The sequence below is a fragment of the Tupaia chinensis genome, unplaced genomic scaffold, assembly GCF_000334495.1.
Source record: "Tupaia chinensis unplaced genomic scaffold, TupChi_1.0 Scaffold000037_20, whole genome shotgun sequence".
NCBI classification, from domain to species: Eukaryota; Metazoa; Chordata; class Mammalia; order Scandentia; family Tupaiidae; genus Tupaia; species Tupaia belangeri.
Window position 1 is genome coordinate 1,947,976 of NW_006159479.1, and position 18,107 is coordinate 1,966,082.

General features: G+C 38.1%; 1 protein-coding gene across 8 annotated transcripts in view; it reads left to right on the top strand.

Annotated features, from left to right (window-relative positions):
- RNASEH2B (ribonuclease H2 subunit B) overlaps positions 1–18,107 on the top strand; it is an 87,464-nt gene that overhangs the window by 28,107 nt on the left and 41,250 nt on the right. For 5 of the 8 annotated variants that reach the window (XM_014588317.2, XM_014588319.2, XM_014588313.2 and 2 more), the window contains 4 exons: positions 2,305–2,376; positions 4,358–4,479; positions 7,166–7,242; positions 13,098–13,212. In XM_014588317.2, the coding sequence (XP_014443803.1) occupies positions 2,305–2,376; positions 4,358–4,479; positions 7,166–7,242; positions 13,098–13,212 (386 nt within the window). The remainder of the gene's footprint in view (positions 1–2,304; positions 2,377–4,357; positions 4,480–7,165; positions 7,243–13,097; positions 13,213–18,107) is intronic. The other 3 variants (XM_006140533.3, XM_027772245.1, XM_027772238.1) reach the window with 1 other exon arrangement.

An 18,107-nucleotide genomic window follows, 5' to 3' on the forward strand; every position in this document is an offset into this window, starting at 1 on the left:
AAAGAGTGTAACAGGCTTCACCTAGATTCCCCCTTTCTGAGCCATAGTCTGGAAACCCTAGGGCAATTATGGGGCTCACCAGGTTTGTTTCCCATCTTTCAAGGATCACCATCATGCATGGCTTGGTGTCCAGTGTTTTCAGATAACTATTTCATATGTTTCCCCTGGTGTTTTGGTTGGGGTTTGGGTTGTTTCAGGTTAGAGGGTAAATTGAATTCCAGTTACTCTATCTTGGTTGAAAGTGAAAATCTGAAAATTAGGTTTTTTTCCCTTTATGCATGAAAAGTCATTATTAGTTTAAGAAAACATATTCTACTGTATTAAAGTTCATGAAAATCTAAAATAGATTTAGCTTTTATGGGAGCCATAAAAGGTAAATTTGGCTTCTGTGGGAACCCATAGAAGATAAAAGAAAGTGAAAGCTCCTTTCCTTCTTTAAACCTTTCTGTTTTGCTCTTTTGGTGGCCACACTGCTGTGATCAGAGGATCTTTGTTTCTTTTCACAAGATTAAAAGAGTTCTGTAAATCTGCCACGGAAAATACATGGAGGATATTATCAATAAAATTGTTTTGATTTTATATTTTAATCTACATGATTGCAGAGGAAACATAATGAAGGGACTTATCTTGCTAAATATGAAAATCAAATCTATAGTAATTATAATATTGAGGTATAAATGCTAATATGACATAGATTAGTGTATCAGGATAGAACATCTATAGACAAATTCATCATTTTAAATTATTTATTATAAAGTTATTTCAGTGATGATTTATTCAGTAGATGGTGTTAGTACAACTGTCCAACTCACTGCAAAAAAAAAAAAATTAAGCTAGATTTATTCCCCATATCTTATATCAAGATATTTTCCAGATAGGTTCAAGATGTAATTTTAGAAGGAGCAAGGGTCTAGAGTTAGATGACCTGGGCTGTAATCTTGTCTTTAGAAGAAAATATAACCAATTTATACAATCTTGAAGAAGAGAAAGTATGACACTATAACAAAAAATATGATTACACTAGATTTTGAATCTTCTATATGGCAAAAGAAATTATTATAAACAGAGTTAAAAGCAGACTTGATATTCTTAACTATGCATAAAAACTCCTCATGATTCAGCCCCATAGCTCAACAGTTAAGGGAGATAGATCCCACATGGCCAACCATGGTTTGAATCCTGACCCCAGTGGCATGAAAAACATGCCGGGTGTGCCAGTGTGTGTGTGTGCTTAAAATCCTGATGGGATGGAGAAGTGAAAGAGAAGGGAATTATGGTGTAACCATGGCTCATTGCAGGGTGATTTCTCTCAATCTCTCTGGTGAGTGCATGAATCCTTTAGCAAAAACAAAACGAAACAAACAAAACTAAAAAAAATAAATAAATAAACAAAACCAAAAAACTACTCATAAAATAGTAATAATAATAATAAAAAAAGAATATCCCACTAGAAACAAGGCAAAGGGCATGATTTGGTAATCACAGTTAGGGATAAAAATTTGTATAAACAAATGCCCAGTGAGTGTTTATTTTTTAAATGTTCTACTAATAATAGTTCTGCTAATAATAGTAGCAGTAAAAGTAATATGATTAATAATTATATTATTTATTTTACATTTCCTTTTTTCTGATTATGTTAAATGCTTTCAACAGATTAGGTCATTTTATCCTTACAAAGCAAGCATATACTATTATCATCATTTCATAGATGAAAACTGAGACCAGGAGATTAACACTCTTGCTCAGGGTGACAGAGCTATCAAATGGTTAAGACAAGATTACAGCCCAGTTCATCTAACTCTAGACCCTTGCTCCTCACTACTGCTCCAAAAAAATAAAATGAAACTACCTGAAATTCTACTGAGTTTATACAGAAATTGGTAACTTGCTCTCATTCACATAGCTTATAAGTGATTTATTGAGTTAAACTTAGAAAGAAAAATCATATAAGTAGAAGGAAAACAGAGTAAAATATTAGTAGATAAAGTGAACAACAAAGCAAATGACTTCTAATTTCACAAATTCATCATTACAGGCTAGACTGGTGGCCTGGTGGTTAAGAGAACTGGATCCCACATAGTCGACCACATAGTTTGAATCCTGACCCCAGTGGATTGAAAAACTTTCTGGGCATGTGGGCATATGGGCCCAAAATACCAACAGGATCGAGAAATGGAGGAAAAGGGATTGAGACATGATTACACCTCTTTGAGGAGTGCTTTCTCCTTTTCTTCTCTCTGTCTCTCTCTGACAATTACAGTGCCCCTTAGCAAACAAATAAATAAATACACCATTTCTTTTCAGAATCTTTAAAAGATGCTTCAAAGAAGATGAAAAATGGGCTTATGTTTATAAAATTGGCAAACCCATGTTCAGGTAAGTTCCCTCTCTTCTCTGTACCTTGAAAGTTCTTACACATTGTGGCTAAGTATATATTAGGTCATTGGAAAAGTCATGCCATATTTTTCTGTGTTTCTTTCTATGCAAAAATGCATCATGACTTTTCTGACAACCCAATATTTTATTCTTCTTTGTATCTTTCTGAATAACTTTTGAAAGTAAGGTGGCATCATGAAGTGACAGAAACAAACTGTTGACATTTCTGGTCTTCCCAGATAATTCATTTGATCTAAGCATTTAAAACTTTTCTTACAATATTAATCCTCAGAACTGTTCAGTCATCAGAAATGCTGGCAAAACAAAAAAGTAGTATGTTTTGAGTTCTCTCTGAAAACATATTAATTTTCTCTGGGTTTCTTAAGTCAACTTAGAGTTATACAACATTAACCTCCATGTATATTCATTTTATGTTATAAAGTAAAATAAACAACTAGAATTTAAAAAAAGAGAAAAGGCTTTTCTTTGACATGCCAAGATTTTGATTAGTTTCATTTTCAGCAGTACTCTCCTTATTGTGTTCTGATCAAAAAGTAGTACAGTTTTTTTTTCCTGTCATGGAATGACTTTTTTATATTTAAAGCATTATATATTGGAGAAATTTATGTTTTATTGGAAAACAGTTTTGACTGTATATTCGGTGCATTTTCAGTTTTGTCTGGTAATTTTTTTGAAATATTAATGCGTATATACTATTTATCTCTGTGTAGCATTGTTTTTCCATTAATTGTAAGGTTTCGAGTAGATATCTGATACTTGGCAAATTAGAACTTTCTCCTGATGACTGCAATACTGAGATTTAAAAGTAAGAGAAAATCAGAGGGTGGTGTCTTATTGGGAGAGACATATAAATAGAAGCAAGGAGAAAGGAAAACAATTTCCGACTTCCTCCAGTGTTCTTTCCCTCAAAGTGAAATCAAATATAATTGGTCAGCTCTATTATTTGGTACTCTTAATTTGTACCTCTAAGTTGAGGTGCAAAATATCTCTTCCAAAGAAGTTTTAGGTAATAGTAAGGGTTCTAAAGCATTTAACAAAAATACTGGTATAAAAGAGAGCAGCCTTTTTAAAAAAATTCAGCTTCATGTAAATATTCTTAGACAGTAAAGGAGCAAACATTTTTATTTGCTACATTGACAGAATAAAGGCTAGCACTGCTGAACACTAACTGTGTGCCAAGTACCGTTTTAAAAATTAGCATGTATTTTTTTTCCCATTATAAAAACCCTGTGAGGTAGGTTTGGTATTGTCCCCATTTTTTAGACGTGGAAACAGAGGCACAGAAAGGTTTATTAACCTCCCATGGTCAGATGGCCAGTATGTAGTGGAAATAGACTCAAATTCAGTGTTCTTGACTCCCACCATTGTGCTATGGTTAGAAAAAATGTCATGAGTTGAAGGGATAGAACATACAGATGTGAATAGGTTTCATTCTCTTCTGCCACCCCCCTCACCCTCCACGCACACACATACTTTTCGTTTTAGAAAGAAAGGAAAAATCATCTGATTAAGTGGGGCTTTCCTCTCTCACTATGGCTTGAAGCGTGTTCTTGCCTTTTTCACCTAGGAATGGCCTGTGGGGTCCTAGGCTTGGTCCCTGTTAATTCCCTCTGTGTGGATGGGCATCCACATGCTGACTTGAATCATCTGGCTGAAGCATTAGGGGATGGTAGTTTACCAGTGTGTTCTCTCCTGATCTGATGGAGGGTTCAGTGAGAGACTTTGTTGCAGTCAAGATAAATGACTTGCACTTTTTAATTTTTAGTTTAAGTTCAGTGAGGATTATAGAGCTGAAAAACAAGCGTCTGTATATAATAGCTCTAGGCTTTCCTTGGAATCAGTTTGTACAGAATACATCTATGTATGTTTATGTTCATATTAGAAACATTCCTCAGAACTATTGGATAGTCTTTTGATGTATGTGTGAGAAAGAGAGAGAAAACTTACAAATAAAAAGCAGATTTGTCTTAACAGGGGAAGGAGCCTTGTACTTGTTCAACATGTGTCTGCAGCAGCTGTTTGAAATAAAAGTTTTCAAGGAAAAACACCATTCTTGGTTTATAAATCAATCAGTTCAATCAGGTAGGTGACAAGTGTATGTATTTCCTTTAACTGCACTCATACTCCAGCTTTCTTGTTCTTCGCACAGCTTATGGCCTGTTCACCTGGCTCAGAGTCCAGTCACTGGTTTGCTCTCCCTAGGGCAGGCACTAGAGTAGGGTTAATTGAGTCGAAAAGAAAGGGAATTTTTGGGCAGTATGTTTGGGCCATTACCTGTGTATCTTAGATGGTAGGATTAGTTATTAATTTAAATTAATAACTCTGATTTGTCTCCTAAAACACTGGCACATCCTTAGTCACAAGTCAGATGACCTTTGTACCACTGGGTACAACGTTGTGTTGACTGGAAACTCTTTCTTTGAGGCTCTTCAAGTTTTTAACATCTACTTTCCTTAAAACTGGATATTGATATAACTTCTAAAATAGACTAGAACATAGCCAAGGTTTTGTTTTTGTGTCTCAGTGCTTTATCATATAAAAAATTGCCCCCTCCAACACACACATACACTCACCACCAGTGTTTTGGTTCTTTTAGTGTTCCCTTAACTTGGGGACAGTGCTGACTCAGGGATAAAGGATACCCAGAGCCCTGTGTTTTGGGGTGTAGTGTGGTGAGGGCAGTCAGCAGGTAGTTGAGGCATTCCGCATTCCCTCTGCTTCATTGTTTCCAGAGAATGCTTTCTATTGATATTTCTCCCTAAGCCAGTGCTTTCTATAGTTCCACAGGTCCACACTTAGTGCTTAGGTAGAATGGCCTCTTTGCTTGCCTCTAAGACATTCCAAAAAGAACAGTTTATTGCTTGTGATAAATTCTATATACCTATGTGCCTGAGAAGATTTGACATAGTGTTCAGTTACCAAAAAGCAATGGTAGTCTCTATAGCCTGGGAGGTAGAAAGCAGATATTCCCTTTGACTCTTGCTGCTATGCTTGTTCATTGGGCAATACATGCACATTACAACTTCCATTGTAAAACACTTGCAGTTGGGTTTGGCTTGATAGGTTCAGTGATGTCCAGATTAAAACTAGAAAATATTGGTAGGTAGTGATTGATCATCTGTCCATAACTATCTGAGTTGATCTCTGCTTTTTTTTTTTTTTTAACTAGATTTTATTTTTCAGAGCAGTTATAGTGTCATAGAAAAGGTACCTGCTTTTTTCCATCGTCTTTTTTCTTTTTTATTATTGTCAGAGGGCATGTGAGCCCACTAGAGAGAGAGAGAAAAAGAGTGAGAAAGCACCCCCAGTGGGGCATGATCACACTGCAATCCCTTTTCTTGTGTTTCTTTATCCCATCAGGATTTGGGGTGGGCAAACACACAAACTGCATGGGTTTTTTTGTTTGTTTGTTTGTTTGTTTCGTCTTTGCCAGAGGGCACATGTGCTACCTAGAAAGATGGAGAAGGAGAGAACCCCCTCCAGTAGGGTATTATCATGCCGCAGTCCTTCTCCTCCATTTCCATCCTTTTAGGATTTGGGGCACACATGCACATGTGCCCTGTGTGTTTTTCAAGCCTCCAGGTGAGGGACTTGAACCACACAATCAGTCATATGGGATCCAGTTGTCTTTACCACCACCAACTGACTCTGAAATTACTGTTTTAAATTGTATTTGCTTCTGTGAAATGGATATATGTACACACATATACATTTATATAAATTTATATATGTGCATGTATGTAGATGTACATATATACATACACACATGTGTCTCTGTGTGTATATAGTATGTGTGTGTGTATATATATGTATATGTATATGTATATAAAATTTAGGGTTAGAATTTCTTCGTCATACAGATGCATTGCTTTGATAGAGAATAAAAGTAAGCATGTGTATTTTCTAAGATCAAAATAAGCTTGGGAGGAGGTAAATTAATTCTTTATTGTTTCATTTGATGAAACTACCTCTTCTGGTTCACTTCTGTGGGAGGAGAAATGTGGGATGCTTAGAGGGGAGTCCAATAGAGGAAAGGAAAGTGGGAGCAGGTGGACGACGTTTGTTTGATTTCCCTGTTTTCCTTTCAGTCTGGTGGCACCATTAATCTTGCTGCGGAGTTTTCTGTTTGCTTGTGCTCACTCAATGTTATTAGATTACTCTTGCCTTTTTCTTCGGGTGGGAGTTAAAGTGGAGTCCTTGTGGCGAGTGGCCTTAAGAACTTTGAGTCATTGGCACTCTTAGAGCTGTGAGCCCCAGACCACAGGAGGAGCTGTGTACAGAGAGAATGATATTGCTTTCCATGGCTTCATCCTTAAAAGTGCAGGAAATTACATTTTACTGCAGCTTTAGAAGTAAACTTATTTATACAGCTTTCCCAATGTGTGCCTGGTTCACATTCCATCTGTGCTTCCTCCCATCTCTGCCTTTTTTGGGGGGAGGAGAGGTGCAGGGGAGGGCAGCTGGAGAATCTCTTAAAAGTGACTTCTAAAAAAGAAATGGAAAGTTAAAGATCAAGTTCAGTGTCTTGGCTCTTCTCTCCACACAGGGATTTGAAGCTCTCTGGAGTACAGTCTCATTGGAGCACCGTCTACCTTTTGAGAGAATCATGCAGAATCTTGGGCCAGTGGAGGAAGGGTCTCTGATTTGGGCTTCCACATATACTTTTTCAACAAATGATTTTCATGTTGAGATTAAAATAAATAACCAAGTCGTCTTTTCCAAGACAGTTAATTCCCTCTGGTTGTGTTTTGTTTTGTTTTCCCTGTAGGAGGTCTTCTCCATTTTGCCACACCCATGGACCCCCTATTTCTGCTCCTCCACTACCTCATAAAGGCTGGTAAAGAGGTGAGTTTCTCAGTCTGGGACACTGACAGTGAGGACACAGAATGAACTGTTTTGGCTTGATCTTCTCTTTCTCCATTTAGTGATTTAAATGTAGATTTCCCCACACTTTGGGTTTAATTTGATTATTATAGCAAGCACATACTGTATGTGCTAGCGTCTGCAGGTCAGAACACTGACACACCTGCATCAGTTTGCCACCAGCTTACTGGTGACCTCCGAATCGCCCAACTCTATGCCATACTCTTTACTGGCTGACAAAGCCTAGCAATGAAAACTTTTGTTAATAAGTACTTTTTAGATTGGAAATACAAAATGAATGTTAAAAAATTGAGTTCAGGCCTTAGGAGAAGAAAAAAGATTTATCTTTCATGAGACTTCTTTTTGAGAGACTGAAACAGTTAAGCTGGGGGCATGTCTAGTAAAAGCTCATTAATGTGGAGGCTATAGTTGAGACTTAAGGAATCCCAGATGGATAAAATCTACCTTTGTAATATAGATAAATATTTACTGATAATATCAGCCAGAGAAACATTTTGACCTCTAGATACCTTTACACTTAATGTTATTGAGGATTCCAAAGAGCTTAGGTTTTTCTGGGTTCTAATTATCAATATTTACTATGTTAGAGATGAAAACTGAGAAAGTTAAAAATAATTTTATGTATTTAAAGATAAACATACTAACACCATTACATGTTCACATAAATAACATGTTTTTAATGAACAATAAAACTTAATGAGGCATATGGAATTGTTTTACATTTTTGCGAGTCTCTTTAATATCTGACTTAATAAACAACAACTGGATTCCTATATTTGATACTGCTGTCAGTCTGTTCCCACTTATTATTTTGCTAGAAGTATATGAAGATACATGACCTCACACACATATGTACTCAGAAACGGGAGGAATAGTATAATAGCCTTCTCAGATAATTTGGAGTATTATTCTTTGATACTACTTTAAAAATCAAAAAGGGATAGTTTTGTTTTTCTTCAGTTTGTTTTTAACACTTATTTATTTATCCATTTATTTGTTATGATTTTTAAGTCACTGGGCCTGAGACTTGAACTGCTATGTGGGAATCTAGCACCCCAACCATCATGCCACCTGCTGGCCCATTTTTTAAGATTTTTGCCATAGGTTGTATACACTCTCTGGAAAGAGGAGGGTGGAGAAGAGAAATCACCTCCCCCGGGGGGGGGGTATTCACACTGTAATCCCTTTTCCTCCATTTTCCTCTTGGGATTTTGGGCACACATGCACATGTACCCGGTGTGTTTTTCAAGTCACCAGCTCTGGGACTCAAACCACGCAGTTGGCCATGTGGGATCAAGCACTTCAACCACCACACCATCCACTGGCCCCATTTTAAAAGGATGATTGCTTATAAATTAGTCATAACGTAAAATCTGAAACCTTGTTGATGAGTTTTCCATGTTCTGTTCTATTAAAATTCATTAGTCTAACTTGCACTTAGAATGGATCTTTTTACCCATGTAAGATTTTTAATATCAGGCAGTGGTCCTTTGGGAGACATTGTTTCACTGAGTTGTGCAAATCTTCCAAAATATTCACACATTCCTATTTTTTTTGGAAAGGTTTTTGCTATAGGGCATATGCACTTGCCTGAAAGACAGAGCGAGATAGAGGAACAGAAAGTGAGAACTCAACTCACCCCTCCCCACCCCCCCAGGGAGGATGGCCATGACACAATCCTTTCTCCTCCATTCTCCTCTCGGGATCTTGAGAATGCACACACACGCACCCAGCGTGAGTTTAAGCCACTGGGTCTAGGACTTGAACTGCGGTCGACTACGTGGGAGTCCAGTGACATAGCCATTACACCAACTGCTGGTCTCCACATATTCCATTTTATACACAGAATGCACACACATTTTTGTTAATATTACTGATTTCGGGAACCAGCAGTTAGCGTAATGGCTATGTCGCTGGACTCCCACGTAGTCGACCGCAGTTCGTGTCCCGGACCCGGTGGCTTAAAACTCACGCCGGGCGCGTGTGCGTGCGTGCCCAAGATCCCGAGAGGAGAATGGAGGAGAAGGGATTGCTGTGTGATCATCCCCTCTGGGGGGTGATTTCTCGCTTTCTGTCTCTATGTCTCGGTCTGTCTGGCGAGCGCACGCGCCCTACAGTGAAAATCTCTCCAAAAAAAAAAAAAAATTACTGATTTCATCAGAACACTCCACATATTGGTAAGCTGTCATAGTAACAGATATGGATTTTCTGTAATTATAATTTTTTCTTGAAAGTTCAAAATTTTTTTTTAGAGAGATATTTTTGCTATAGGACATGTGTATTCACTGAAGATACAGAGAGAGACAGAGAAAGAGTAAATGAGAAATAAGCCCCCAGGGGGAATGGCCATGCTGCAGTCCTTTCTACTCCATTCTCCTCAGAATTTTGGGTATGCACATATGCGTCTCACTTGAGCTTCAAGCTGCCATGTCCAGGACTCTAACCATGGTCAGCCATGTAGGAGTCCAGCATCTTAACCACTATATCACCTGCTGGCCCCAAAAGGTCAAATTTTATCATCGGCTACTTGTATTGTCAATCTTCCCCTTAACATAACAGACTTACTTCATTCATGTTCTGCCCAGTACCTAAGTCTGAATAACAGCCATTCATAGTGAATTTTTCAAGTAAAAATGATACATGAGAAAGTGGCTATTCTGCTTGCCACTCAGATAGTCCACTCAAGTGCTTTTCCTGGAGGTCCTTGTCCTTAGAATAAGGCAAAAATGCTTTGGTCGTACTTCACTTTCATACACAGATGTTTACAAGACTTGCACTTGAGGGTTAGAATTTAAGTACAATTAATTGCTTTTACTATTAAAATTTACAATTAATTGCTTTTATTCTTACGTGAAACTGGTATATTTTTTAAACCATCAAGAACACAGTAATAAATACAATGGCAACTAGGACACTTAGGTGTCATCACCTTGACATCCGTGTGAGGAACAACCAGTTTTACCCCCCTTTGGGTTTGAATCATTAGTGCAAATGTCAACGTGGTGGAAATGCAAATAATATTTAGTATTATTATGAAAATAGTTTGGAGCTTAGGGATCCTCTGAAAGGATTTTGGGGACTTCTCCCCAGAGATTTATTAACCACAGTTTGAAAACTTTTGAATAAACAATTGTAATAAGTAAGTGTTTCTTAAATAGCTTAGAAGAATCTGGCCTTTTGGATTCTCATGTTTACGTATAATTTAAATGCTTATGGGTTTGTCATATTTAGTCCTTAGAACAAATTCCTATGACTTCCATTTTGTAGGTAAATCAATTTTAATTGCTATATTGGACAGAATGAAACTGACTTAAAACTTTAAGTTATGCTTTCTCTTGTTTAGCTTAGCTTCTTTTTCTTTTATTCTCCTCATTTCCTATCCCCTGGCCTGGGTTGTGGGTAAGTGAAGTTGTATTCTTTAGTTTAGTCACATTTCCCCTTATCAGGAAGCTACCTTAATGCCCAATGTAATAAGGCACATGAGCAGTGAGACCAGTGAGCCACATGTCCTTAAGGAACAGGAATGGTTCCAGTCACCACCAGGAAGCCATGGGAGTACTTGGAAAGGAAGTTGAAAACTCCAGTTGGCTTACATATGTGGTGTTTTCTAGAATAAATTAATAACAATAGAGCCACCCACAAGTCTCAATACATGATGTATATATCCCCCTCTCTACTTCTACCCCTTTTTGGTAATATTTCTCCACCCCCATTAGGACCATAACTCCTGTGGGTTAACTTCCCCTGGTCCTCTGAGATCCTCCAAGGTACTGTGGTTGACTTCAAAATGGCAGATGCAGAAAGTAGTAGAAATGCTGCTCATGGGGGTAGTTGACTTTCATTTGAAAACGTTGTACTTTCTCTTCTCAGGTGCCAGAAATGCCCACTAAAGTAATGCACGAGACATCTAGCTAGTTCCTTCCCCTTTACATATGTTCATTTCTACTTTGTTAAAAAAGAAAATGTTATATGTTTTTTGAAATTTGACTTGTTCTTTTTTTTTATTTCCCTTAATTTGCTAGAAGTCACACACTCTACTGGCATGAGAGAGAGACAAAGTGAGAAAGCAAACTCCCTTGGGGGATAGTCATGTGCAATCCTTTTTCCTTCATTTCTCCCTCCTTTCTAGGATTTTGGGCATGCATGCACATGTGCCTGATGCATTTTTCAAGCCACCAGGTCCAGGATTCAAACAGTGTAGTCAGCCATGTAGAATCCAGCTGCCTTAACTACCATGCCACTGACTGGCCCGACCTGTTCTTTAATCACAAGATTTATTTTAGCATCAGTAAAAATAACTCTTGTAGGGATTAGGTGATGGTGCAGCAATAATGCAACTGGACCCACTCACATAGGAAGGGTCCTGGGTTTGCATCTCAGGACCTCCCTGAGCATGTTGGACTTGCACCTGACCATCTGAGACTGGAGGTAGACAGTGGCATGGAGATGTGCTCTCTCTCTCTCTCACCAAAGAAACTTTAGAAAATCTTTTTCTTTCTAGCTATTCCAGCTATCACTAACTTTATCTTCAGAGCTAGTTGGTTACTGCATTTTCTTTTTATACAAAAATGAAACACTAGTGGGACCAGCAGTTAGCATAATGGCTATGTCGCTGGACTCCCATATAGTCGACCACAGTTCATGTCCCGGACCTGGTGGCTTAAAACTCACACCAGGCGTGTGTGTGTGTGTGCCCAAGATCCCGAGAGGAGAATGGAGGAGAAGGGATTGCGGCGTGGCCATCCCCTCTGGGGGGGTGATTTCTCGCTTTCTATCTCTCTGTCTCTGTCTTTCTGGCGAGCACACATGCCCTATAGCAAAAAAAAAAAAAAAAAGGAAAAGAAAAAAAAAAAAGAATGGAACACTAGTTAATATGATATTATATCATGACTGTGTGGTAGTTCAATATAGATAAGTTTTGTTTCATAGTAGTTAAATATTTAAAATACTGATTGATCATAGAGGGATATAGATTTAAGATAGAAATCTTGGGAAATCTCTGACTTATTCTTACTATTCAAAAAAGAATATTTAAATTGATATTTTTCTTGACATGTGTTAACAGAAAGTATGAGAAGCTGTTATCCTTAAAACCAAAGAGAATGACATTTGTCGAAAGAAAACTGATCAGCTTTTCTGTCACTAAAAGAAGTTGTCACCGAAACAGTAGCTGAGCCTGGTTTAGCCTTTCTGCAGCTTCATTGGACCTACCCCTCTAAGCATCTTTTCTTTTGTTCTGGTCTAAATTTGGAACATTCTCAAACAATACTGACAGGAATAGATTCATTTTGGGTTCTCTTTTGTGTGTGTGTGGCAGGTGTTTCTTTCTTCAGCTCTGGAGGGAGGACAGGGAGGGAAATGCACATTCTGGGCCCATTTGGGTTTGCTCCTATGTGATGGTCCAGGCTGATGTTCTGTGATCTCAACTGCTGCTTCTTCAGGTTGGATGGGTTGGACCAGCCCTAGGCAGTGTCTACCCTCTTACCAGTTTTTGTGGCTTCCAGTGCATTTTCTAGAACGTTGTTCTCCGGTAGCATCTGGTGACTGTGACCCTGAGGTAGAGGATGTGCACTTGGAACCTCATTCTCACAGGAGCTTCCTAATGGTGGTGAGGGTCAGTTCTGGGACCTGTTCCAGTTTAGAGTTGCCTGACATGGAACCAGTCACTCTGAACCAGATCTAAAGGCCAAACCATACAGTTATGTATCTTTTTCTCTGCTTTTTGTATGTGAGTTTGTTGGCAGGACTGCCTGCTTTCTGACTGACTAAAAAAAGAGGTTTTTTCTGTGTTGTGCTTTTTTTTTTTTTTGTCCCAGGGAAAGTTTCAGCCCCTAGATCAAGTTGTGGTGGATGACGCATTTCCAAATTGCATCTTATTGCTGAAACTTCCGGAACTTGAGAAGTTACTTTGGCATGTGACAGAGGAAAAAGGTATGGTATATGGGCCATTGAACTCGGGGTTATGGCTGGTAGAGAGGCTGGCCGTTGTCTGAGAATGTAGCTGTTGAGAGGCCCCCCGAATGTAGCTTATTTGGTGTTGGTCATGAAGAAGCTATTCTTTTGATTGCTTCCACTTGTCAGTATTCTTCCTCTATTGTACTGGCTGGTTCAGTCTTGGAAACTGCTTGTGGAAAACAGAGGGGAAGGACTTGAAGACATGGGGGTAGGCAAAGATTTCTTAAATAACACTGTTAAGCACAGGAAATAAGCTCCTTGCTTAACTTTTGGAAAGTCTGCACTTTTATTTTCAAAGTAGCTATATTATTGATTTTTATATTGGGTTGTCAGGAAAGTCATGACACATTTCTGTAAAGAAAAACACAGAACCCTAATAAAATCCCGGGCCTCGTTTTTTCTTTGTTTTTGAATGACAGTAAGGCAACATATAGAGTTATTCTGATTATATTTTATGCAGTAAAAGAAATATGCAGATCTCTAGAGTTTGTAGTTCGTTCATATTAAATTCTTACCTTATTGAACTGCAGCCTGTAAATCATGAATAATGAAAGATTTAAAAACAAAACAAAACAAATTTAAAACTAGGGGATTGGGGAAAAGGAAATAATCGCATGTCTCATTCTCAAAAAAGGCCTCTTTATCCATATGCACATAAGAAATTCTACATTACTCACTTCTTCCCTTAACCTAAAATGTAAATATGTGTAGTATCTTTCTTTTTGTAAAGGCGTGTACAGGGACAGTGTCCTGAGATAAACGTCTTTTACCATGAAGATCCACAGGGGAATGGTTAGCATTCTGAAATTTACAACTAGGTGTTAGAGCCTGTCAAACAAGATAAGGATAGTACATGAACTTCTAATACAGCAGAGCTTCTTTGCTTATAATTTTACATATGTTATTTAACCCTTGCAGTAATTCTTTTTCATTGTTATTATAGCCCACAGTTTTTTACCAATGAGAAAACTAAGGTTGAAAGAGTTTAAGTAACTTGATTGACATTACAGAATTTAAGGTGGTAGAACCAGGATTTGAACCTGTGTCTACTGGCTCTTTCTTTTCCTTCCTACAACTATGAAATACTTCCAAAATACTCCTGTTAGAGTTTTTAGGTGGTCTCTCATGCAAAAAGTACAAACTTGGTTGTTTTTTTTTTTTTAATTTTATTGTGTATACCCTCTTGGTAATATCCCTTTGTGTGGCAAAAAGAGGGAGGCAAGAAAGGAAACGGAAAAAAAAACTGATAGATTAAAGAAAAGATAGTTCTCATCTTTGCAGTGAGCTTTCAGAGTTTTCAGTCTCTGTATTACCCTACAGGTCATCTTTTAATGATTGTGTTGGGTACTGGCTGCTTATTAGAATTTCGGTTCAAGTCCATTTTTAAGTTAGTATTTGGTCCATTATCTGTCATTTGTTTTTAAGTTTTGAAATTAGAAAGTAAGAAGACTACTAAAGAGTGGTCATGTAATATCCATGACAGGGAGCAATGGTAAAGAGGGAAGCTGATTTTTTAAAACTCCTGTCTTCTCTATAGGCACTTGCACAGATAGAGTAAAACCTGAAATAGTCTAATTCCCAAGCCAGCTGTTTGATATTAAACTCCAGATGCTGTCTCAAAAGTCCGTGGCATTAAAGATCTGGTTAAGTCTGCTAGGTTTGGGAGAACGTCCCTTCTTGCCTTCTCCCTGATGAATAAATCCAGTCAGAGCTGTTTGTACCCTGAATGATGATGGCGGTGACCTTAGCCCTGCCTGCTTTATTAGTGAAGGAAATGATGTGTCTCTATTTGCTAGCTCTGGGGCTCAGAGCACGTTTCTTGCCAAAGAAGTTCACATTCAGTGGAGAGATGACATGGAAAAGGCCTAATAAAGGGTCATGAACTTTATCTTGAATGTAACACTCTGTTTCATATTGCAATCCAGAGCTGCACTGCCCTGTCTGATGTGATTAGCAGGAAGAGCCAGGAAAACTTACCTGATTAAAATACCCCAAGTACAGTTGCCAAGTTTCTATCCCCAGGAGGCAGAGGGAAAAAAAAGAGACCATATGAGTTTCTCAGTTATGGAAAACATTGAGAAAGTAGAAGTGAAAATGTGCTCTAGGCAGTTTGTTCAACAATACATCAGGGAAATTCAAGTTTGTGAACTGATTACCCAATTGCTGTACATGTTATTTAATTGTGGACTCAGTTTTATTCCATCTTTATTTTGTAAACCCAGTCTTTCCAGATGTTTAAGACCAGTTTTACAGGCACCAGACACATAAGGAAAAAAAATCTTTCCAGCACATGCACATATTATCTCACTCACAAGCCCTTGCAAACATTAAATTTAGGATATAAATGAACATGCTAGGTTATTTTCTATAATTATGGGTAGTCTGCGGCCTTCATGGATATATTAACACTCTTTGGATTTCAAATTTTGTGAATTTCAAAATTAAGCAGTCGCAGTCTGAAATATAGTGATCATTTGTCTAGGGAATATTTAATTTAGAAATAAATTTATGGGACCAGCAGATGGCATAATGGCTACGTTGCTGGACTCCTATGTAGTCGATTGTGCTTCAAGTCCCGGACCCGGCAACTTAAACTCATGCCGGGCACGTGTGTGTGCATGTCCAGGATCCTAAGAGGAGTATGGAAGAGAAGGGATTGCAGCGTGGCCATCCCCCCTGGGAGGTGACTTCTCGCTTTCTGTCTCTCTGTTCCTCTCTGTCTTTCTGGTTTTGTCTATAGCAAAGACCTCTCCAAAACAAAAAGAAATAAATTTATAATTTAAAACTTTGTAGAATGAAAGCTCCAGGCTTAGGTGGCTCCACTAGTGAATTCTACTGTACTTTAAGGAAGAAATAATACTAAAAGAAATCATATTTACTCTAACTCTTTCAGAAAACAGATGAGAAAGGAGTATTTCACAATAAATTTTATTAAACAAGAATTGCTCCAATACTAAAATCAAAATTATTACCAGAAGCAAACTAGACTAGTATTTCTATGATCATAGACTTAACAAAATACTAGAATATCAGATGTATCAAACCTAAATGGGGTTTATAATAGAAATGCAATGTTGTTTGAGCATTAGAAAACCAATAAATATAATTCAACATTTTTATATATTACCAATAAAACCCTGTAAGATCATTTCAGTAGATTCAGGAAAGGCATTTCACAAAATTCAATCATGATATAAATTCTCAGCAATTAGGAATAAAAGGGAATTTCCTCAATCTGTTATAGGGCATTGATGGCAAATTACAGCTACCATCATATTCCTCATAAGACTGAATACACTTTTCCCCTAAGAGTGGGTACAAAAGCTCTTCTTTTATTTACCACTATAGAAGAAGTCCTAGCAGGTTATATATGACTATAAAAATAGTCATATAATCATATAATATAGTTAGCATTCTCAAATAGGACATGATATTCTGATCTTAAACTCCAAATCAGTGTTCCTTGGTTCTGGGTATGCAACTCATTACTCTCTGTCTTTAGCCATTAGAAAAAAATAAAACCTAGGGATTAGCAGATGGTATAATGGTTATGTTGCTGGACTTCCATGTAGTAAACCATGGTTTTAGTCCCAGACCCAGTGACTTAAAGCTCCTGCTAGGCACCTGTGTTTGTGTGCCCAAGATCCGAAGAGGAGAATGGAGGAGAAGGGATTGGGGCTTGGCAATCCCCCCTAGGGGGTAATTTTATGCTTTCTGTCTCTCTGTCCACGAGCGCACGTGCCCTATAGCAAAAATCTCTCTAAAAGAAGAAAGAAAACCTAGTAATTGTAGCCCATTTATGGTTTATGGTAATTCAGAGTCTTTATTTATGGAATTTCACCCTACAACACCTTCCACATACACGTGGTTGGCTGCTGCCATTCTGGGAGCGGTGGATAGCACCCTCATCATGCTGAGTTGAGCAGCTGACAGTTCCTTTAATTGGCTTTTACAAAGAAGAAGGAAGATTGAGTCAAATGGATGTATGGATGAGTAAAAATCATAGGTTTTTGGTTTTGTTTTAGTAGGAAAAGGGATATTAGAGGTTATTTAGACAGAACCTCTTCATTTTAAAAATGAAAAAAGTGTGGTTTTGGAGAGGCAGAAGACTTATTGTAGCTAATAAGTGAGGTCTTCTGTACTGAGTCCAGTGCTCTTACCGATACTTCACATAAAGGTTCTGGGTTTGGTTATATTGCCAGTTAGTATCCCAGCATAAAGTATGGTTTACATACTTTACACTATTTCCCTTTTAAGATCTTAAGGTTGATACAGTACCAGAAGCAGCAAATAAACTGTAGGTTGGCCTCCAGCATTGTGCAGTAGTGCCCGTATCACCACAGCAGGACCTCTGCCTCTACTGAGAGAACGTTTCCAAGAGAAAATGCCTGCCCACGGGCTCAGGGAGGGGAAGACAGGAGAGAAACTGCTGCAGATTGAAGATGTTCTTTCAGGAAATTTAGAGATAGAGGCAAGAGAGAAGTGGATGGCAGAGTCAAGATGGGATTTAGAAGAAAATTGAGTACTGAGGTTTCGTGGAGTCTTCATTTTGGACAACGCGCAAAACTTCTAAAACCATCACCTCACCAACTTATTGAGTGGTTTCTGTGTTCTCTTAAAATTCCCCTGATGTGTACCTAGGATGAGACATGATATCCCAAGTAATGAGTCCGATCTCATGAACCTTGCTTCTATAGTAGGCTGTTTCCCTGGCAGTCCAGTTTCCAAGTAACTGGATATCATACCTTGGAATTCTCATATTTCTGGCAGGATGCTACTTGCAACTGTCCCTCTTGTTTTTATTTCAGTGACAAATACTGAGGAGATGCAAAGGTTTACCCCTCACTCCATCCTGATTCATTTCGCCTACA